At 38.2% G+C, this 23,163-nt stretch overlaps 1 protein-coding gene and 2 pseudogenes across 1 annotated transcript; 2 read left to right on the plus strand and 1 right to left on the minus strand.

The window, feature by feature from the left end:
* Nucleotides 1-1,385: 1,385 nt before the first annotated feature.
* LOC143856066 (nudix hydrolase 11-like) lies at nucleotides 1,386-10,288 on the minus strand (annotated as a pseudogene).
* Nucleotides 10,289-14,919: 4,631 nt separating this feature from the next.
* On the plus strand, nucleotides 14,920-18,783 carry LOC143856067 (uncharacterized). Its single transcript, XM_077366104.1, has 3 exons — nucleotides 14,920-16,133; nucleotides 17,112-17,671; nucleotides 18,089-18,783. Exons 1-3 carry the CDS (start codon nucleotides 14,920-14,922, stop codon nucleotides 18,781-18,783), a joined length of 2,469 nt encoding a protein of 822 aa, XP_077222219.1.
* Nucleotides 18,784-22,335: 3,552 nt separating this feature from the next.
* Nucleotides 22,336-23,163, plus strand: LOC143856122 (uncharacterized; annotated as a pseudogene).

A 23,163-nucleotide genomic window follows, 5' to 3' on the forward strand; every position in this document is an offset into this window, starting at 1 on the left:
ATGATAATTTGGGATGCAACCTTTGTAGCCCATCAAATGGACGGTTTGGATCATCCTATGGTGTTGTGTTCTTTTTAAAAGTATGGGTAGGGTTCAAATGATGGGCCCACCAATTATTGCTGTTGAGAGAGAGAGAGAGAGAGAGAGAGAGAGAGGTAAAAAGTTGGGAAACCTGTTATATACGTTACACTTAAACGTTTACAGCCTTCAAGGGGAGAAAAAAATATTTTTTATTAGGTGAAAAGATGTCTGTCAGAGGGAATGGGCATGAGGGGTAATTCGGTCCTCAAAAAAGTTGTGAATAGTGAAAGCACTTCACTTTGGTCGTTTTCAACTATCCACTGCTTTAACGTGAATAGTACAAGAAAGAAATTTTTTTAGGTCATTTTCCCTTAAAAACAAAATGCACTTTTCTTTTGACAATACTCTAACATATTTCACATCCCTCGAAAAAGGTCCTATCAAATTATTAGGATTTTCCGATTAACTCAACTTTTGATACATGTCCCTTCCACAAATCCTTCCACATCTTAACCCATTTCAATTGTATGATGAAGACTAAAGCATAGAAATAATTAAACCGCAAGGGCTTAACCAATGGTCATAAAGTTAACAATCAACCTATAACCTCTTATGAGTGTTGAGAAAATCTGCCAAACAAAATCCGATCCGACCCTGTGCAAATAAATGGAAAAATAAAACAAGAAGCAAACCAAAAGATGCACACCGTGATTTTACGTGGTTCGGTCAAGTTGCCTACGTCCACATGCAAGAGCACTATATTTCATTATGAGAAACAAAATTACAAGGATTACATGGGATAAACTGCAAACCGTCAAACCAAAACCCTTTCACTTGCTTCTCAACCAAGGCCATGCACAAGAGAATTACATGGGATAAACTGCAAACCGTCAAACCAAAACCCTTTCACTTGCTTCTCAACCAAGGCCATGCACAAGAGAAATCCTAGAAAAACCTAAGAAGATCTCTCTCTCTCTCTCTCTCTCTCTCTCTCTCTCTCTCTCTCTCTCTCTCTCTCTCTCTCTCTCTCTCTCGTGGGCAAGCGAATAAAACTTGGCTCCAGACCGGTCTGGAGGAACTTTCCTCCAGACCCCTTGCTTATAGCGTAATAGTGGGGGTGTGGAAATATCAATTCCTTATAAAAATAAAAAGTAGGCGTGGATTTGATATTTCCACCACCCCTGCTATTAGAGGGGCTGGAGGAACTTCATACAGACCGATCAGGAGCCAAGTTTTGTCCTGGGCAAGCGAAGTGTTTGTAAAGTCAAGAGCAAGAACAAAGAACGGTAGTCTTTATTTAAAAATTTTCATTTAATTAAAATAAAAAAAACAAGAATTACTACAAGAGAAAAGAGTAGGGAAGCTTAGATGTGGGCAATGCCATCTCTGTGGAGTGTCTGGAAATCCGAGAGTTGTTCTTCAAAGGGTGGTTCTCTTTGGTAAACCATAGATGCAGTCCGAATAAGAATCGAAGCAGTTAAGCCCCAAATGAGGAAATTCCCGTTCTCCGTTTCGAAATCAAAAAGATGAGTTATATACTTGCAACCCATGCATTCCATTTCTTCACTGCTATGTATATATATGTATGGTAGTGCCATTGTCAAAATATAGTAGTGCTGATATCAGTCCCTATGAGACAATGAAATATTTTTGTAATTATGAATATTAGAGTGCCTACAGAAAATGAAAAAAATACGAGAAAAATTATGGAATTGAATAAGACTCGTTACAAATTATCTTGTTCTTGTGATAAATATGGACCAACTAAGATAGAGTATCTAGATACAATCAGGCTTTTTAGCAATCAGCTTCCTTCAACTTGACAATGCAAACCAATGTTAGGATTTTGCAAACCTGATCCCCGACTAGCATGTGGAAAGGGAAAAAGATATATTGAAGAGAAACCACCCACCCCCACCCACGCTTCTCTCTACACAAAAAAGTCGACCGGAAACACTACGGGCCCACGTAGTCCATCTTAACCTCCACAAATCAAAGGGTTAGGATAATCCTACGGAGATGAATTTTTTGACACACCATATCTATGTCAGGGCCCATCAGATGAATGGTTTGCATCACCCAAACAACGTGGGCCCATAGTATTTCCGGTCGACGGACCAGATAACTTATCTAGTCGAACTGACAAGAAACACTTTTCCGATATACATATTATACATAAGATTTTGTGAAACAACCAATTACTCCAAAAGCTTAAGCCATTGGATATGGCGTTATTTAATCTTTTATGCTTTCACACTCCCCCTCGTGTGGCCCCTCTTTTTAGGGTTGGCCTACATGTGGCACATCTGGCCCCTCGTTTGGCTTCGCCATTACATGTGGATTTATCTAATATCAAGGAGTTTTGAACCCAAGACCTTTGCTTTGATACCATGTGAAACAACCAATTACTCCAAATGCTTAAGCCATTGGAGATGGTGTTATTTAATCTTTTATGCTTTGACATTTGCTAGGCAATTTCACATAAAGCCGTTTCACATAAAAGAACATTGACCTCCGGATGAATTAAATGGATAAGACAAAACTTACTACGAGGAACCTCTCTAATGGGGCATCCAATGAAAATAACTACCCATTTCGAATTTCAAAATTCAATTCATTTAAAATAACTATCATTATCCCCATTTTTAAGGGAAATGACCGTCGGTGGATAACCGTCCTAAATTCAACAAATTAGTATCCAATGAATAACTTGCTCTTATTCGACCAAACTTATGTTATTTTAAAAAACGATTGTAAACAGCTACAAAGATATTCACTACCTTGAAAAACAGCTCTAATGGCACATCGAAAACAGCATGCACTTCGGCAGTGTTAATAACAGGCTCAAAGTCATCCCTGTGCCTGAGTAGACCAATCACTGGCGAAACATTGAGAAGATGCTGCTTCAAAGTAAAAACAACAGTCTTTCATAAGTAAAAACATATATACAAAGTAGTGGAATGCTTCTGTCGGTAGATGTATAGGGCCTCACCTTTGGTTGATCCGGGCGAGTGTTTCAAAATGTGGATACGGGTAAAAACATAGCCAAAGGAAATCTTAGTTTACTCAGCATGACACAATCGCGTACTCGGTTGATGTGGCCGAGTACTTGGTTGACACATTCATAACTCATGAGAGTCAAAGAAGTTTTGATTGCGTTTCTAGTATAAAATGCAGATTCAAATAAGAAAGTAGGCAAGGTAAAAAGGGGTCGGCTCATTCGAGTTGACGATGATGTGGGGGGAGTTTTGAAACTATATATAATCAAGATAGTCTATTTTAGGTCCTATGTGGAATCCCTAACGACCCCAACATCGCGCAAATCAGAAGATCTTATATTCAAAAATATGTATTTTGGTCATTTAATGTGGATACATTGTAAAAAAATATGTATACGTACAGACGATCCCACCAAAATATGATTATTCGCTAGTAAAACTATTAATTGGTGTGATTTTCTGGCAATTGGACATCTAACACATAGAGCCTACCAAACTGATTCAGATCAACCAAAGGTTGGTCCATTTACCATGAGATTGTACCCTACTATAGGATTCTCCACAAGGAAAATGGTGTAGCCATGGCGAACCTTGGAGATGAACGGTTTGAGGAATGCGACAACCCGAACATGAAAGGGATCCAAGCCGATCTCTTCCTTGGCTTCCCGTAATGCCGTTGCAGAGTCATCTTCATTTCCCTCCTCCATCTTCCCTCCCGGTAACGCTACTTCCCCTATAACATCATCCATGTGTACTTCGCGTGATCTCCTAGAGGCCATGTTTGGCATCCATGAAAGTTTTTTCCATAGAATATATGTCAGGCGTAGTTAGACGAACAAGGAGGGTGGGTGAAATTCCAATGATAGGCCCAAGTGGCAACCTAAAAGGAGATTAGGTTTATAAAAATAAAATTACCTTTTGAAATTTTTAACCCAATTATTTAAACTCTCTAATGAAGGATTAAGAGATCAAAAAATAAAACAATTTAAGCAAGTAAGTTAAATCTAAAGTGCAATGCAAGAAATGAGCAAGAGACAAGAAAGAGTGCACCCGAGAATTAAAGTGGTTCGGTCCTCAAACACACAAGGCCTACTCCACTCCACCAACCAAACCCGTTGATGGCTTCACTATGTGGATCTTCTTAACTTCGACGAAGACCGGTGCCAATTACAATCGCTTTAACCTCGGTGGCAATCCTCACCACGGAGAGAGGGCTATGCTTCTCCGAACACTTGCCCAAATACAATGAAAGAAAATAGAAAATTACAACTTCCCTCTTCAAGGGTAGATAGCTCTCAAGCTCACACAAATTCCACTCTTGAAATAATGTACAAATTCAAGCCTAGGTCTAATCCCTTTAGATATCCCAAATTGAGGCACAAGGGTGATTACCACTCTCTAATATGTTTAGAACATGTTTAGGAATGCGAGAGATATGTTCTAAGGCATAGAGAACACATATATATAGAGAAAACTCAAATATGACCGTTACAGGGGCATAGTCATAATTCTGTGAATTTTCCCAACGGCTATAATTGTTTTTGCCGACACAGTGTTCTCAGAGTTCCGAGAGATTTTCTCGGAGTTCCGAGAATTGAAACAGAAGATGGAAAATAGTCCCTGGACCATTTCTCAGAATTCCGAGAACTTTCTTGGAGTTGCGAGAAGCCTAGATCAGCAGATTTTTCATATTTTTTATGCTGATAATTTATGGGCTTCATGGGCTTCCAAATTACACATAGATGGGATTGTTATTCCAATTAGGGTCAGTTGTTTGGTGACTCCATTATGCCTCAAGGTGGGGTACCTAATAGGGATTAGATGTACAATCTAACACAAGACTTAAGCCTTCAAATCTTCTACTTTTGAAGCACATCTTCAAGTCTTGAACTCTTGGATGGATCACCTCCATTTCTTTGGCTCTTCAAGATCTCTCCTTGAATGCTCCAAGCCTTTATCATCCTTTGGCTTCAAATGGTGTTCAAGGATGTACAAGCCTCGATCCATGCCGTTTTCCTTGATCTAAGTGTTTGAAAAGCTTGAATCTTCAATACATGCACTTAAACATCAAACACGTTAGAAATACAACACATTTCAACTTGTGTTTGGAATCATCAAAACATAGAAGATTGCCAAGGTGAGAACCATTGGGCTTACAGTCTCCTCCGTTTTGATGATGACAACACACAAGGTGATTGCCGTATTTAAGCACACTAAACATAAAACTTCTCCCCCTTTGTCATCACAAAAAGAAGGGATGAAAGTTTTAAACATAAGGGGAAAATTATGCAATGTGTAGCTCCCCCTTTGTCAGGGAATAAATCAAATCAAAACTCTCCCTTAATAAAAGCAAAATTCAAACAAGGAGGGATTTGAAAACTCATATGGGGTTCTGAAAGATAACTCATTTTCTAGCTCCCCCTAAATCAAATGTCCCCCTTAAACAAAATACAATCATCAATAAATGGGGATCATCCAAATCAAATTCCCAAGATAAAGATATAACAATCTAAGTAAAAGTCTTGGGCACAAAGAACCAAAATGCATAGAGATATTCAAATTAAGCATATGCCCCTAATCTAATGCAAAAGCATAGAAATCTAGGTTGGGGCCTTTGGAACCCACATCCATTTAGTTCCAAATGGTTTAGATTTACCTAAAGTGTTCTTTTCAACCAAAATCATCTTAGTCATAGGTAAAGTTTTAAGCACACATTCATTTTTAAAATGTCCTAATCTACCACAAAAATGACATTTTGTGCAACAAGTAGATGAACATGTAACAATACAAGAAGATTTAAGATTTTCAACATTTTTCTTCTCTTCTTGCAAATTTTGGTTTTCAAAAACCAATTTTTCATTTTCTTTTGCAAATGACTTACATCTTTGAATCAAGTATTTGTTTACATTAATCAAATCATTGTTTATTTGATTCAAAGCTTCATTCTTGAGCGAGAAATTATCAATTTCCAAGTGCAAGGAATCAATCTCATTTTGTAGTTTGGAAATTGAGGAGTTGAAATCCTTTTTAATATCAAAAGTGTTAAACAATGATTCACAACACTACCATGTAAATGAGAAACTTTAGAATCTTCTAATGAAAGATGACAAGTATGATTTTTAGAGATTTCTTCAAGTTTAATCCAAATCTCATGTACCTCTTTACATGTTGAAATTTTCTCAAAAATATGGGGAGACAACGAGCAACAAATTGCAATCAAAGCTCTACTAGTTAATGCATGCAATTTGAACCCTATTGTAAGCCCAAGGGTCTACTCTCCAATCTTGTTTTGATGATTCTAAACATAATTGATTGTGTTTTTGAATACTAATCAATTTGCTTTGAAGTGTTGTGTTTAAGATATGATTGATCGTTGAAGAAACCAACACTCAACTTGGTCATGCTTGAAGATGTACCAAACAAGAGCTAAAGGAGCTAAGTGTAGCTCACATCATCACTCAAGCAAGCATCCAAAGATGGAAGATCATTTGAAGACCAAAGCTAAAAAGGGATCGAAGATTGCATAGGTATCATTGTACATCATTTCTCTTTAGAGTTTCAAGTCAAGGCAAAGTATTTTCAAAGTGTTTTCAAAATTGTTTTTCAAATAACACTTAAAGAACTTCAACGGTTTAGTGAATGCTTATGTGGTGGACCAACATGTTGGGACCCTCATAAACATTCCAAAATTATCATAGGAGTCAAGTTCCAAAAGCCAAAAATCACACATCAAAATATCAGATTTTTTAGGGTTCTCGGAACTCCGAGATTTTTCTCGGAGCTCCGAGACTGGAGCTCGGAACTCCGAGAGTTCCCTCGGAACTCCGAGAAAAGGTCCAGTAGCGTCTGGACATTTTCTCGGAACTCCGAGAAAATTTCTCGGAACTCCGAGAAAATTTCTCGGAACTCCGAGAAAATTTCTCGGAACTCCGAGAAATGGTCCAGTAGAAATTTATTTCTTCTGACCGTTGTCTCGGAACTCCAAGAATATTTCTCGGAACTCCGAGAATTCTCGGAACTCCGAGAACCTTGCGACAGCTCAAAAAAGAGCCGTTGGGTTTTGATTTAAAAGTTGATTTTTGTTATCTACACCCCCAAACGGTCATATTTTGAGGAGAGACTATTTATACACATCTAGAGGATTATTTCCTCTCTCTTGATTTTTGAAAAACCCTCTTAAGCACTCAAGCAAACTTGCAACCCTTTCAAGCTTAAGATTTTTGGTTTTTCCCAAACTTGCCTTTCACTTGTGAACCTATTGAGTTTGGATATTTTAGAGCTATCACTTGCAAATCCTTGTTGAAGAGCAATCAAGGAACTACAAAGGGCATCAAGCTTCCAAGAAGAAGCCAAGCTATCAATCTTTCATATCTTGTATTGGTGGCTAGGGCATTCCGTTTTTAATTCCCTAGAGAGCAACCGCTTAGAACTCGGCGGAGAAGGAGAGTCTTTGTAAAGGTGAAAGGGCATCCTTGTTTAATATCCCTTGGAATTGTAACCGCCTCGGAGCCGGGCATCGTGGAGGTCTCCAATAGTGGAATCCCTCAAGTGCGACCTTGAGTAGAGTGGAGTAGGCCGTTGGCCGAACCACTATATATCGGTGTGTCATTTCTCACTCTTGCATTTCCATCATTGTTTGGTTTGGCATTTCATTTTGTTTTTCAATTATATTTGCACTAACCAAATATTTAATTAAGTGAAGAAAAATTCCAATTAGGGTTCATAGGTAATTTTCAAAATGCCTAATATTGAGTTAAATTCAATTCACCCCCCCTATTGAATATTTCACCTATTTTCCCCCTTTTAGAAATACCATTTTCTACAAGATTTAAGATCTCTAAATCCAAAGATCCTAAAAAAAACCTCATACGGGTTTTCCATTTCCCATAGTTGGTTCCATCAAAGGATGGAGGGATAGAGTGTCATGACCAATTTTAAAATCCATGGGTTTTGCTAAAAATGATCTTTAACTCTTACCGGTTAAGGCTATTGAAACAAGAGCCTTAGCTCTGATACTAAGAGAAATTCCAATGATAGGCCCAAGTGGCAACCTAAAAGGAGATTAGGTCTATAAAAATAAAATTACCTTTTGAAATTCTTAACCCAATTATTTAAACTCTCTAATGAAGGATTAAGAGATCAAAAAATAAAACAATTTAAGCAAGTAAGTTAAATCTAAACTGCAATGCAAGAAAGGAGCAAGAGACAAGAAAGAGTGCACCCGAGATTTAAAGCGGTTCGGTCCTCAAACACACAAGGCCTACTCCACTCCACCAACCAAACCCGTTGATGGCTTCACTATGTGGATCTTCTTAACTTCGGCGAAGACCGGTGCCAATTACAATCGCTTTAACCTTAGTGGCAATCCTCACCACGGAGAGAGGGCTACGCTTCTCCGAACACTTGCCCAAATACAATGAAAGAAAATAGAAAATTACAACTTTCCTCTTCATGGGTAGATAGCTCTTAAGCTCACACAAATTCCACTCTTGAAATGATGTACAAATTCAAGCCTAGGTCTTGTTGGGTATATAATATAACCCATGTATGTTCTAATATAAGCCCAATAGGTAATGGATCAGGTGTAGTGGGCTCATTTGGGCTGGAGCCCATTAACCTCTTATAACCCTAGTGTATCTCTATATATAGGGGCTGGAGGCAACAAACTTGGTATTCCAAATTAGATACCTTGGGTGTAATGCTTCAAGCAACCTCTTGCTTGACCTAATTACTCTAACAGGTCTAATCCCTGTAGATATCCCAAATTGAGGCACAAGGGTGATTACCACTCTCTAATATGTTTAGAACATGTTTAGGAATGAGAGAGATATGTTCTAAGGCATAGAGAACACATATATATAGAGAAAACCCAAATGTAACCGTTACAGGGGCATAGTCGTAATTCTGTGAATTTTCCCAACGGCTATAATTGTTTTTACCGACACAGTGTTCTCGGAGTTCCGAGAGATTTTCTCGGAGTTCCGAGAATTTCTCTCGGAGTTCCGGGAATTGAAACAGAACATGGAAAATATTCCCTGGACCATTTCTCAAAATTCCGAGAACTTTCTCGGAGTTCCGAGAAGCCTAGATCAGCAGATTTTCCTGATTTTTTATGCTGGTAATTTATGGGCTTCATGGGCTTCCAAATTACATATAGATGGGATTGTTATTCCAATTAGGGTCAGTTGTTTGGTGACTCAATTATGCCTCAAGGTGGGGTACCTAATAGGGATTAGATATACAATCTAACACAAGACTTAAGCCTTCAAATCTTCTACTTTTGAAGCACATCTTCAAGTCTTGAACTCTTGCATGGATCACCTCCATTTCTTTGGCTCTCCAAGATCTCTCCTTGAATGCTCCAAGCATTCATCATCATTTGGCTTCAAATGGTGTTCAAGGATGTACAAGCCTCGATCCATGCCGCTTTCCTTGATCTAAGTGTTTGAAAAGCTTGAATCTTCAATACATGCACTTAAACATCAAACACGTTAGAAATACAACACATTTCAACTTGTGTTTGGAATCATCAAAACATAGAAGATTGCCAAGGTGAGAACCATTGGGCTTACAGTGGGGAAAGAAAAATGCTACTCAAAATAGAGTTTTTGTTTTCCTTATTTTTTGGCCACTTCGCATCACATCCTCACTCATGCCCTCTCAATTCTCTCCTCTCCCAGTCTCCCTACTCCTCTCTCTACACTTGGTAAGCTAATATAATATTCCATGAAAAAAAATCCATGGTTGCCAAACATGGGTTAATTGATAAATGAAATCAAAACATTAGGGATTATTTATTATTACCTGGATGTGTTGAAAGATTTTCAGACCGCTTGGTAAGAATGACACGTAATTCTCTTTGGTGACCTTCGAAAAGGCATACAAACAGCGGCCCTCCTCTCCCTCACTCCGGCAACATGGGGCGGGTGAGGGTTTTCGGGTAGAGTCTCTAGGAGCGGCCCAAGATGAGAAATTGTTTCTCTTCTACTTTCTGCTGTGTTGAATTTTAACTTCTCGGCGAGACTTTGGAGCGCCCAATCAAGATGGTTGTCATCGCCATTAATGGGGGCGTTCGAAGAAATCTCGCCCATGATTAGAACAATGAAAACCACCTCTTCTACATCATAATATATGATCAGAGGAGGATCACACTTAGGATCATTAGTGTGCAGAAGAATCTGGACGACCAATTGAAGTCGATCTCTACTTGTTAGGACGGGTGAGCCCACCAAGTTGGTGTGATCGTCCATCAAGTTGTGTGGGACCATCTTATGTTCCGATGATCCGATGGTGATCATTCGACTAGAGACTGTAATTTGCACTACATACAACTTGGAAGAACCTTGCTAGAGGAATATTTGCAATTTTGCATGGGTTGGAATCACATGCCATGATAATGACCATAGGGTGACATTATCATTTTGGGAAAATTCTCAAAAAAATGTGATTTTTAATTGAAAATCTCAAAAAAGGGTTGAGTTGGCTAAATTCTCAAAAATGGGTGAAACACATCCCAAGGCATTTTTAAAGACAAGAATGCCCTTGAGTTGCTTTTCCCTCCACCTTTTTGAGAAACGTATCCCAATGCATTTCACAAACCCTATTCACCTTTTTTAGATTCTTCTTCCCCATGCCAAGTGTTGAAAGTCTAGCCTTTAGTAAAACTCCATTGTACAGCCCCCTTCTAGAATGAATTCAACTCATATTTTTCAAAATAGACTATATAGCCCATACCATAGGATGATCCAAACCGCCCAATTGATGGGCCACAACGTAAATAGGTTGTGCACCAAAAATCATTTCCATAGGATGATTCTAACCATCCGATCTAAAGAGGGACTTAGATTATGGAAACTTCTATAGATTGGACAGTTGGGATCATCTATGGAAATAATTTTTTGGGGCAGAACCTATTTATGTTGTGGCCCATCAATTGGGCGGTTTGGATCATCCTATGGTGTGGGCTGTATAGTCCATTTTGAAAAATACGATGTGAATTTTTCACTGCCCTTCTACAAATTGTGTTCAGTTACATAAATACATTTGGCTTTTGACTTAGTGGTAGGGAAGGCCTATATTGTTTCTTCATGGGAAAGAGTTTTTATATGGTGTAAACCCATATACTCCAGCATTTTTCAAAAAAGTATTGTACGGGTCACACCATAGGATGATCCAAACCGTCCATTAGATAAGCCACAATGCAAATAGGTTGTGCCTAAAAAATCATTTCCACAGGGAGATCTAATGAAATACAATGCAAATAGTATTGTACGGGTCACACCTGAAGGTCGATCTTTTTACATTCTTCGCACACAGGTGCGAATTTGCCATAATAGGTCGACCTTTATAGCATATGTACAAACAGGTGGGAATTTGCCCTGAAAGGTCGACTTCACTATTTGACCAGGTAGGAAGACCAATTACAGGTCGACCTTTCCACCATTCCGTCAGACAGGTGTAAAACATGTGAAAAGGTCGACCTTTCCACCATTCTGTCATACAGGTGTTCATAAATTCATTGCAACATTGACACCAAATGAAGTACTATTAGATTGTGTGAAGCAATATTTCTACTCTAAAACCACTATTTATACCTTGGAACCACTATTTATAGCTTGGAACCACTACATGACGGTAAATAGTGGTTCCTAGGTATAATTAGTGGTTCATAAGTATAATTAGTGGTTCCTCGGTATAATGAGTGCTTCTGAGTGTTTAAAACCCTATAAATACAGTCTTTCTCACAAGTATTAGGCAATCTAAACTATGAACCACTGTAACATCCGAGTGTTTAGAAAACTATTTAACCCATTGTTCATAAATTTATTGCAACATTGACACCCAATGAAGTACTATTAGATTGTGTGAAGCAATATTTCTACTCTGAAACCACTATTTATACCTTGGAACCACTACATAATGATAATTAGGGGTTCCTAGGTATAATTAGTGGTTCCTAAGTATAATTAGTGGTTCCTAGGTGTAATGAGTACTTCTGAGTGTTTAAAACCATATAAATACAGTCATTCTCACAAGTATTAGGCCATCTAAACTATGAACCACAATAACATCCGAGTGTTTAGAAAACTATTTAACCAATTGTTCATAAATTCATTGCAACATTGACACCCAATGAAGCACTATTAGATTGTGTGAAGCAATTTTTCTACTCTGGAACCACTATTTATACCTTGGAACTACTATTTATACCTTGGAACCACTACATAATGGTAAATAGTGGTTCCTATGTATAATTAGTGGTTCCTAAGTATAATTAGTAGTTCCTAGGTATAATGAGTGTTTTTTAGTGTTTAAAACCCTATAAATACAGTCATTCTCACAAGTATTAGACTATCTAAACTATGAACCACCATAACATCAGAGTGTTTAGAAAACTATTTAACCCATTGTTCATAAATTCATTGCAACATTGACGCCCAATGAAGTACTATTAGATTATGTGAAGCAATATTTCTACTCTGGAACTACTATTTATACCTTGGAACCACTATTTATAGCTTGGAACCACTACATAATGGTAAATAGTGGTTCCTAGGTATAATTAGTGGTTCCTAGGTATAATGAGTGCTTCTAAGTGTTTAAAACCCTATAAATATAGTCATTCTCATAAGTATTAGGCCATCTAAACTATGAACCATCATAACATCCAAGTGACAATACACCATACATCCAAGTATTGGGCCATCTAAACAATACAACATAGCATTGTAAAGAGGATGATGACAATAACAAATGCCTAACAAAACTATAACAAATCCCTAACAAATAAACAAGATGATGACAATACACCATAGCATTGTAAGGAACATGTTAGACCTATGCAAATGTATCACCATGGACCTACTTGAGAAGCTTAGGTTTGATAGCCAAAGAAAAATAAAAGATCCAATAAAATCTACACTTTATGAGAGGGGAGTTCCACCTCTCAGCAATGGAATTTCGTTTGGGTTTTTTACAAAGACAATGGAGTTTGATTTTGGCATGGGGAAGAAGAAGGTAAAAAGGTCAAAATGTTAGGTGAAATGCATTGGGATTTGTTGCTTACTTTTTTGGAGGGAAAACCAACACAAGGGCATTTTTGTCCAAAAACACTCATTGGGATGCGTTTCACCCCTTTTTGAGAAATTAGCCAACTTAACCCTTTTTTGAAAATTTTAGATAAAAATCATATTTTTTTGAGAATTTTCCCTATCATTTTGGAATCAACTATACATGCACAACGTTTGCATTGATTAATGTTGTAAGGCAAACAAAACCCCTTGGCCTAGAAATCCCTAGTCTCGAATTCAGTCTGGCCGAGCCGCCGAGGGCCATGAATCCTTTTTTTTACAGAGATTTCATATGTTGTATGCCTGTGAAGTCCGGTATTTTTCAAAATGTGCTGTGGGGCCTACTTCATAGGATGATCTGAACCGTTCATTTGTGGGCATAGTCTATTTACGTTGTGGCCAAACAAATGAACAGTTCGTTCATCCTACAAAGTAGGTCCCACAATACTTTTTTGAAAAATTCTGGACTACATGCGCGCGCACACGGTGTAGATCATCCTGCATATGACATATCTCACACCTCTGTTGCCATGAAATACGATGATGCGTAATCTAATGTGTTCATATCTAGGGTTGCGCCTGTAGCTCAAAAGTTGAGGCTTTGTTTCTTGGGCTTGAGCTTGCAGGTTTGATCCCAGCTTACCTACCAAAAAAATGTGTTCATCTCAACACTGACACACTCATTTCTTCCTTGTGTTGCTGGTACATTAAGGCGACGCGTTTGATAACTGTTGCCATTGAAATATAGGCTGGCCCTCAAAAAGTGAACCGTGTTGAGCTTGTTAGTATTTTAATACTAAAAATAAGTACATTTGCTTTTGAAAAAGTTTTTGAAATTTCCATCCAAAATTCAAATGTGCAAAGATTCTCTTCTCTTGTACTTTTCCACCAAAAACTTTTAAACTTTTGAAGGAAGCTCCCTTACCTTTCAAAAGTTTAGTCTAAGATGGGAAGGTGAGAAAAATTCCCCCATCCATGTAAGAGGGAGTGTTGAGACAAAGGCTTGGGCCTTTCAAGGGCATTCAATTTGGTTGCCTTGGGAATTTTACAGAGAGAACCAAGAAAAAATTAAAAAACACACACGCGCGCCGAGCCGGGGCGGGGCGCGTGTGGGTTTGGGTTTGGGTTTTTCCCTAAACGAGATTATTATTTTTAATCACCAAGAGTTGTGTTTGTTTTAAACACCAAGAGTCATGTTTATTTTAAACCCAATCCAAAGGTCACGTCCATTTAATTCTCCCTAAATCTGACCGTTATATACATCCTTAATAATGTTTAAAAACGTACTTAACGTTTAATGGATGTGTCCATATGTTTTAAAGGATGTTTTTACTGTTTTAAAGATGTGTCTTTACTATTTTAAAAGGTGTCTTCAACAGACACGTTTTTGCTTTAAAAACAGATTCTCTCCAACATTTTTACACACACAAATTTACTGTTTATCTCTTTTTCTTCTTAACAGAACAGTGCTCTCTTCTTCTGTTCTTTTCTACTATTTTGTTTTTTTGGGCAATTGGAGTGTTCAGCGTCCGGTTCAGATCTATCTGATCGTGCACTTCAGAGAGATAGCGATGGTGCGTCGGGTTGTTGTATCCTGGGGGTGATTGCGTTCGGATCTGTTGCACCGGAGGTTTTTCCGCAGAGGTGCAAAATCACCTTAAAGAGAGTGACCTGGTCGATGCCTCATCTCGCCGCATCGAAAAGGTTCTACTTATCAGTTTCTCTTTTTTTGTTTTTCACAGAAATCAGTAATCAGGTATGCCATATTATTTATATTTAGAGGAAAATTTCGCAACAATTTTACGGTTCTGTTTTCCTCTTTCTAAAATATGGCATCCCATGATGAGCTTATGTCGGATTCTTCAAATCCGAACAAGCCTTTTCGATTTAGTGGTGCTAATTTTAAGAGATGGAAGAAGAAAATATATTTCTATTTATCCACTAAGAAAGTAGCCCATGTTTTAGATGACCTAAGGCCTTGGAGATCAGAACTTGAACCCGTTAGGTCTTTCATGAAAAAGAATTGGACAGATTCTGATTTCCTTTGCCAAAATTTCATTCTAAATTGCCTCTTCGATGAACTATATTATTTTTATAGTGACTGTAAGGATTCCATTACACTTTGGGAAGCCTTACAGAAGAAGTATGATACGGAAGAGACTAGGTCTAAGAAATATGCGATTAGTAAGTATTTTAGATATTATATGGTGGATGAGAAGACGGTGATTTCTCAAACCCACGAGCTGCAAAAACTTGTTCACGACATCCTTGCAAAAGGAATGACTATAAGTGAACAATTTCAAGTTGCAGTCGTGATTGATAAATTACCCCCTTCTTGGAAAGAATTTAGAAATTCCCTTCTTCATAAAACTAAAGAACTATCGATGGAGGGTCTTCTTGTTCGTTGTCGGATCGAAGAAGAAAACCGTAACCAGGATAAGAAAGAAGGAAATACTGAAAATGTAACTAATGTGCATGCCATTTCTGTTGTTAATAATCAAAACCAGAAACCGCAAGTGAATCTAAAGCCCAAAAAGAAGTTGAAGAAAAAGCAACAGAACCAAAACCGGGGTACCTTTAAACGTCAGAACCAAAACACAACTTCTGGAAAGAATGACTATTCCAAAGTTGTGTGTTATATTTGTGGTCTCAAAGGTCATACTGCACGGATATGTCGACGTAAGAAGAATGCGCCAGCCCCTCAAGCCAACGTGACAGAAGAGCCACTTGTGGCTATGATCACTGAAGTTAATATCATTGGAGGATCTGAAGGGTGGTGGGTCGACAGTGGTGCGTCCTGTCATGTGTGTTTTGACATGAAGTGGTTCAATACGTATGCTCCTGTAGATAATGAGAAGAAGGTGCTTCTAGGGGACTCGCATACTACAAAGGTACTCGGTGTTGGGAACGTTGAGCTTTGCTTCACTTCAGGGCAGAAAGTGATGCTGAAGGATGTTCTTCATACTCCAGACATGAGGAAGAACTTAGTTTCTGGTTTTCTTCTTAAAAAGGCTGGTTTTAAACAAACCATAGAGTCTGACCAGTATGTTGTAACCAAGTAGGGATCCTTTGTTGGTAAAGGATATGCATGTGATGGAATGTTCAAACTGAATGTTGAAATAATGAATGAAAGTGATTCTTCTGTTTACATGCTTTCTTGTGTTAATTCATGGCATGCTAGGTTGTGTCATATACATAGAAAATATGTACATAACATGAGTGTACTAGGTATGATTCCTAAAGTAGTATTAGAAGACTTTAGAAAATGTGAAACATGTAGTAGGGCTAAAATTTCTAAAAAACCTTTCAAAAGTGTTGAAAGGAATTCAGAACTTTTAGACTTAGTCCATAGTGACATATGTGAATTAGATGGTATCTTGACCCAGTGGTAAAAGATACTTTATAGCTTTTATAGATGATTTTTCTAAGTATACAATCATCTATTTAATTAGACATAAGAGTGAAGCCTTAAAAATGTTTAAGGAATACTTATTAGAGGTTGAAAGCCAATTCAATAGGAAGATTAAGAGACCAAGAAGTGATAGAGGAGGTGAGTATGAGTCATTAGAATTCACTGAATTTGTTAAGTCATTAGGAATTATATATGAAACAACCGCTCCTTACTCCCCCGCCTCATATGGGGCTGCAGAAAGGAAAAATCGAACTCTAGTAGAACTTATGAATGCTTTACTCCTAAGTTCAGGAGCTTCTTCTAACTTATGGGGAGAAGCAATTCTAACTTCCTGCTATGTTCTTAATAGAATTCCTAATTATAAAACTAAAGTCTCACCTTTTGAATTATGAAAAAATAGGAAACCCGATGTGATTTATTTTAGAGTTTGGGGCTGTTTAGCCTATGTAAGGCTTCCTGATATTAAGAGACCCAAACTAGGGAGTAGAGCCATAGAGTGTGCTTTTATGGGATACTAACTTACAAGTAAGACATATAGGGTTAATAACAATGTAATGGTAAAGTCTGTGATGCTGAATTCTTTAAAGATAAATTTCCTTTTAAATCTAGACATAGTGGGGGTACCAAGCTTGAGATTGGGGTAAACCCCGAAGTAGAAATTGAACCCAGGCAAAGTAAAAGAGCTAAAATAGCCAAGGATTTTGGCTCTGATTTCTATGTCTTTAGTTTAGAGGGAGATCCTTCTTCTTTAGAGGAAGCTTTGTCCTCTTCAGATGCCGACTTTTGGAGAGAATCCATCAATGACGAGATGGGGTCATTGATGTCAAACCAGACTTGGAAACTAGTATATTTACCACTAGGATTTAAGACCATAGGATGTAAATGGGTTCTTAGAAGAAAATTGAGACCAGATGGAACCATAGACAAATATAAAGCCAGGCTTATTGCTAAAGGCTTTAGGCAAAAAGAAAATATACACTTCTTTGATACATACTCTCCAGTTACTAGGATTACATCCATTAGAGTTTTGATTGCAGTGGCTGCAATCCATAATCTGGTAATTCATCAAATGGATGTAAAGACAGCCTTTTTAAATGGTAGTCTAGAAGAGGAGATATATATGGACCAACCTAGTGGTTTCATATCTCTAGGTCAAGAAAATAAAGTCTGTAAGTTAATGAAGTCACTGTATGGTCTTAAACAAGCACCAAAACAGTGGCATGAGAAATTTGATAATGTCATTATATCAAATGGTTTTAAAATAAATGAAAGTGATAAATATATATATTATAAGTATATTGATACTTATTGTATTATTATTTGTTTATATGTGGATGATCTTTTAATTTTTGGTTCTAACTTTGAAGTAGTTAAACAAACCAAAAATCTATTAAAGCAAAACTTTGATATGAAAGATCTAGGAGAAGCTAATGTAATTTTAGGGATTAAAATTATAAGAACTGAAAGTGGTATATCTTTAAACCAATCCCATTATATAGAAAATATACTTAAAAAGTATAAGTACTTTGATTGTAATCCAGTATGTACTCTTTTTTATCCTAGTATTAGATTGTATTCTAATGAAGGTGATAGTGTCAATAAAAAAGAGTATGCTAGTATTATTGGTAGTTTAAGGTATGCTACAGACTGTACCAGACCTGATATAGCATATGCGGTAGGTATATTATGTAAATATACTAGTAATCCAAGTATAGAACATTGGAATGCTATATCACGAGTCATGAGATACCTTAAACGAACCATTAATAATGGGATTCACTACCAGAGATTTCCTGCTGTCTTAGAAGGTTTCAGTGATGCCGATTGGAATACTTTGTCAGAAGATTCCAAGGCTACCACTGGTTATGTTTTTACTATTGGTAGTGGTGCAGTTTTTTGGAGATCCAAGAAACAAACTATTATTGCTCAGTCCACTATGGAATCTGAGTTGATAGCACTAACCTCTGCGTGTGAAGATGCTAGTTGGTTGAGAAACTTTTTATCTGATATACCCATTTGGGAAAGACCTGTTCCTGCTGTTTTGATTCATTGTGACAGCACAGCTGCTATTGGAAGAGTACATAATAAGTATTATAATGGAAAGTCGCGACAGATACGCCGGAAGCACAGTAGTGTGAGAGAGTTGATCTCTAATGGATCGGTCACCATTGACTTTGTGAGATCTGGTGATAATTTGGCAGATCCCTTAACTAAGGCCTTGTCAAGGGAGAAAATCTGCAATACATCGAGGGAGATGGGACAAAAGCCCATTTGTAAATAGTTACCTATGATGGATACCCAACCTAGGGACTAGAGATCCCAAGAACTAGGTTTTTAATGGAAAAAACGAGTCATAGTGTAACTTGTGGACGATCATGCTGATTTCGAGTTTATCTCAATGTCCATCCCTATGGTGTAACCCAAGCATGATATCCTGAAGTGTTTGTAAGGTTGAGTTATTATTCTTAATGAAATCTATAGCTCGTTTGAGTGGGATGTCTAGGCTACAGGAGCATCCTTGATAGACTCACCTACATGTTAGCGCGGAAGTGGGCCACTTCCAAAAGAGAAGAGGGCTTATTCTCTTATGCTTACATGAAAACTGGGATGTAGCACATGGCTGTAATGTGCAAGCTTTTTTGGAACCAATTGTGTGGTGTACGTCTTTTTGTACCCAAGGATTGTAGTTCAAGACATAGTCACTATCAATTCCTTACAGTTATAATGCACTAACACTAAGTAAAGGTTCAAAACATAGTCACCTTTATTATACGTGATACTTTGCTGATTGCCCATCGTAAAGTTTTACGAGTATTTTTTCTATTAAAATAAGTGGGGGATTGTTGTCTTTTAATACTAAAGATAAGGACATTTGCTTTTGAAAAAGTTTTTGAAATTTCTCCAAAATTCAAATGTGCAAAGATTCTCTTCTCTTGTACTTTTCCACCAAAAACTTTTATACTTTTGAAGGAAGCTCTCTTACCTCTCAAAAGTTTAGTCCAAGATGGGAAGGTGAGAAAAATTCTCCCATCCATATAAGAGGGAGTGTTGAGACAAAGGCTTGGGCCTTTCAAGGCCATTCAATTTGGTTGCGTTGGGAATTTTACAAAGAGAACCAAGAACAAATTAAAAAACACAAACGCGCGCGCCGAGCAGAGCCGTGCCGGGTCGGGGCGCGGGCGCGGGTGCGTGTGCTTGTGGGTTTGGGTTGGGTTGGGTTTGGGTTTGGGTTTTTCCCTAAACAAGATTATTTTTTTTAATCACCAAGAGTTGTGTTTATTTTAAACACCAAGAGTCATGTTTATTTTAAACCCAATCCAAAGGTCACGTCCATTTAATTCTCCCTAAATATGACCGCTATATACGTCCTTAATAACATTTCAAAACATACTTAACGTTTAAGGGATGTTTTTACTGTTTTAAAAATGTGTCTTTACTGTTTTTAAAAGGTGTCTTCAACAGACACGTTTTGCTTTAAAAACAGATACTCTCCAACGTTTTTACACACACAACTTTACTATTTTTCTCTTTTTCTTCTTAACAGAGCAGTGTTCTCTTCTTCTGTTCTTTTCTACTATTTTGTTTTTTTGGGCAATTGGAGTGTTCACCGTCTGGTTCAGATCTGTCTGATCGTGCACTTCGGAGAGATAGCGATGGTGCGTCGGGCTGTTGTATGCTGGGGGTGATTGCGTTCGGATCTGTTGCACCGGAGGTTTTTCCGCAGAGGCGCAAAATCACCTTAAAGAGAGCGACCTAGTCCGTGCCTCATCTCGCTGCATCGAAAAGGTTCTACTTATCAGTTTCTCTTTTTTCATTTTTCACAGAAATCAGTAATCAGGTATGCCATATTATTTATATTTAGAGGAAAATTTCACAACAGAGCTAGCTCTGGAAAGATGGCCAACGACAACAAAATGGATAAAAAAGATAACCGAAGTTGGACTCGGGAAGGTCTTTCCTATGCCTAAATCTCATATGGCAACAATAAGAGCTGAACTGAGTGAGAGAAAAAGCTTGAGAGTGATCTGATGTGTGTTGCATACCTCTAAGTTTGTCTCCCTGTTATAGACTGGAGTCCCAAGCATTAGGTAATGTTGCTTTTTATGTAATCTTGCCTGATTGGGTGAGTTTCTTGGAATACTCACTTTCTAAGTTTATCCCACTGAGGCGGTTGCGATTTCTATGGCTTCCAGAAGCATGGCAAACCAAGTGCCGTGTGTCAGCTCCTTGTTGGATGATGAATTGCATCTTGATTAGAGTGTTTTCTCACACTCTTCTCCCTCATGCCCTCTCTAATCTCTCTCACCTCTCTCCCTAGCTCTATCTCACTAGCTCCTTCTTAACACTAGATCAACTAAATTTCCATGGAAGATTTTTTAGAGCAACAAAACATGACGTAAATATAAAACTTTTATGGACTTTCATATCAGTGTAGAAAATATTTGATTAGTAAAGAGTAATTCATATCGAAATATAGATTAGTGATCAATAAGGTTTTGAGCCGAGAACACCTTAGCCACGTGTGTACGCATTGTAAGGAGTATGATTATTGGTTAATAATATGTGCACGTTCGTTGTAAGCCCAATAAGGTTAATTAGTGGTCTTATTTGAGGAACAAAATTCTGTAATGGTGTGCTCTAGGGTTTCCTTTTGAGTTATTAAAAATACATGATTAGTTCCTACTCTCGTACATAAGGTTGTTATTTCTTCCCATTGGAATACACATAAGGAAGTCAAGAGAGTAGAAGACTGCCCGAGATTGTTCTTCATTTTGCAGAGGATCGGAATCATCTCAGGATCAAGAAATTATATTTACCAAAGCATTCAGAAGCCATGGACTGAGGTATTTATATACAATCACTTCTTATGTTTAATATTTTGAACAATATGCTTACGGGATCACACAATCTTAGTTTTTTATAGTAAAAGTAAGGGGCTCTATTACCACCCAAAAAAAAATTTGACATGAGACAAGACTGCCATGTGAGGTGTGTGGATCTCATGTGTGACCATCCATGTTTTCTTCCAATTACTTGGAAGAGATTTGCTAGGCAATTCCGCAGAAAGCCATTGGTCTTAGTCCAATTCCGAACAAACAACCAATGTGTAAGATAAATGACTAAAAATACAATGATTTCAAAAAATTGAGGAACGATAGATGCAAGGGCGCCCTTGCATAAAGAGCTGCAAAAGGGCCCTTGATTTGAACCACGTCATTAAATTGATTTTAAAAAAGGTTACCAGAAATGATGTGATCCAATCAAGGGCCCTTTTCCGGCTCTACACAAAGGGACCCTTGCATATATCATTCCTCTTTCAATTTTCTTGGTAAAGCCTAAAACGAGGTCTGATGGATCTAAGGGCTAGGATCATTTGATAAAGTTCCGATTTCAAAATTTTCAAAAATTTGAGGAACGGTAGATGCAAGGGCGCCCTTGCATAAAGAGACGGAAAAGGGCCCTTGATTTGAACCACATCATTAAGTGCAACCAAATTTACTTAACCAATTTTAAAAGCTTTACCAAAAATGATGTGATCCAATCAAGGGCCCTTTTCCGGCTCTATGCAAGGGGCATTCCTCTTTTAATTTTCTTGGTAAAGCCCTAAAACGAGGTCTGATGGATGTAAGGGCTAGGATCACTCAATCAAGTTCCGATCAAATGACAACCGGTCTCAATCACCTCCGGTGCTCTGATCCTCACACCTAACCGTCGGGATTCTTCCCCTTTTCTCCTTAGCCCTTTTACTTATTCCCCTCCTCCTCCTTCTCCGGCGTACCTTAGCACAAACCCTAACCCCTCTTTCTCCTCCTTCCAAAATCCCACCCTATCAATGAAGGAATCTACAGAAAACCAGGGTACGCAAAAACACCACCCGGCCCCACCACCACCACTACTCTCCAGCCACCACCACACGCGAAGATTGCTGGAGCGAAGGCGCAACCCAAACCTTAATCCAAGCATGGGACGACCGTTATCTCCAGCTCAGCAGAGGTAACCTTTGTCAAAAAGACTGGAAAGATGTCGCTGACGCCGTTACAAACCTCGAAAAACTGATATCCAATGCAAAAACCGAATTGACACTCTAAAAAGAAATACAAGCTCGAAAAATCCAAACTCGCCCCCTCAAATTGGCCTTTTTACACCCGCCTCGATCTCCTCATCGGCACAAACCCTAACCCTAACCCTAAAAAACCCAATCAAACCCCCAAAACCCCCTCCTCTGTCACTTTCACCATCAAACGTAAGCTCCCCTCTCCAAACCCTAACCCTAACCCTAATGTGATTCTCGCCTATTCGGCTGGATCTTCGTCGAGGATGAACTTGCCTGGATCTACAGATAGTTCCGGTGAGGGGATTCCAGCGTTTAGGGAGAATCGGCCGGATTTCAATTCGCCACCGCCAGAATCTTCGTATGGGGTTCCGACGTTTGGGGAACTGGCTAGGGCGATACTGAAATTTGGGGAGATTTATGAGAGGCGCATATTGAGCTTGAGTAGATGAAGCGCCCTAAGTATAGTTCTGGCATTGGTGAGTTTCGCCTAATTTAGGAAATATTATTGAAAATCAGATTTATTTGTTTCTATCTATGTTGATCGCGTTATAATAAAGTTGTGATATCTATCATTTATGATTATGAATGGAAAATCAAGGATGTTTT

The sequence above is a fragment of the Tasmannia lanceolata genome, unplaced genomic scaffold (genome assembly GCF_043159265.1).
Source record: "Tasmannia lanceolata isolate RefF3 unplaced genomic scaffold, GAP_Taslan_0.1 ptg000023l, whole genome shotgun sequence".
Taxonomy (NCBI): Eukaryota; Viridiplantae; Streptophyta; class Magnoliopsida; order Canellales; family Winteraceae; genus Tasmannia; species Tasmannia lanceolata.

Bases quoted from the DNA above. Each gene is read 5' to 3' on its own strand.
- LOC143856067 (XM_077366104.1), top strand. From the start codon at position 14,920: ATGGCATCCCATGATGAGCTTATGTCGGATTCTTCAAATCCGAACAAG. The intron at 16,134-17,111 runs GTATGTTGTAAC...TTTTAAATCTAG, and splicing joins CAAACCATAGAGTCTGACCA to ACATAGTGGGGGTACCAAGC. The intron at 17,672-18,088 runs GTAAGTTAATGA...ATTCTAATGAAG, and splicing joins AGGTCAAGAAAATAAAGTCT to GTGATAGTGTCAATAAAAAA.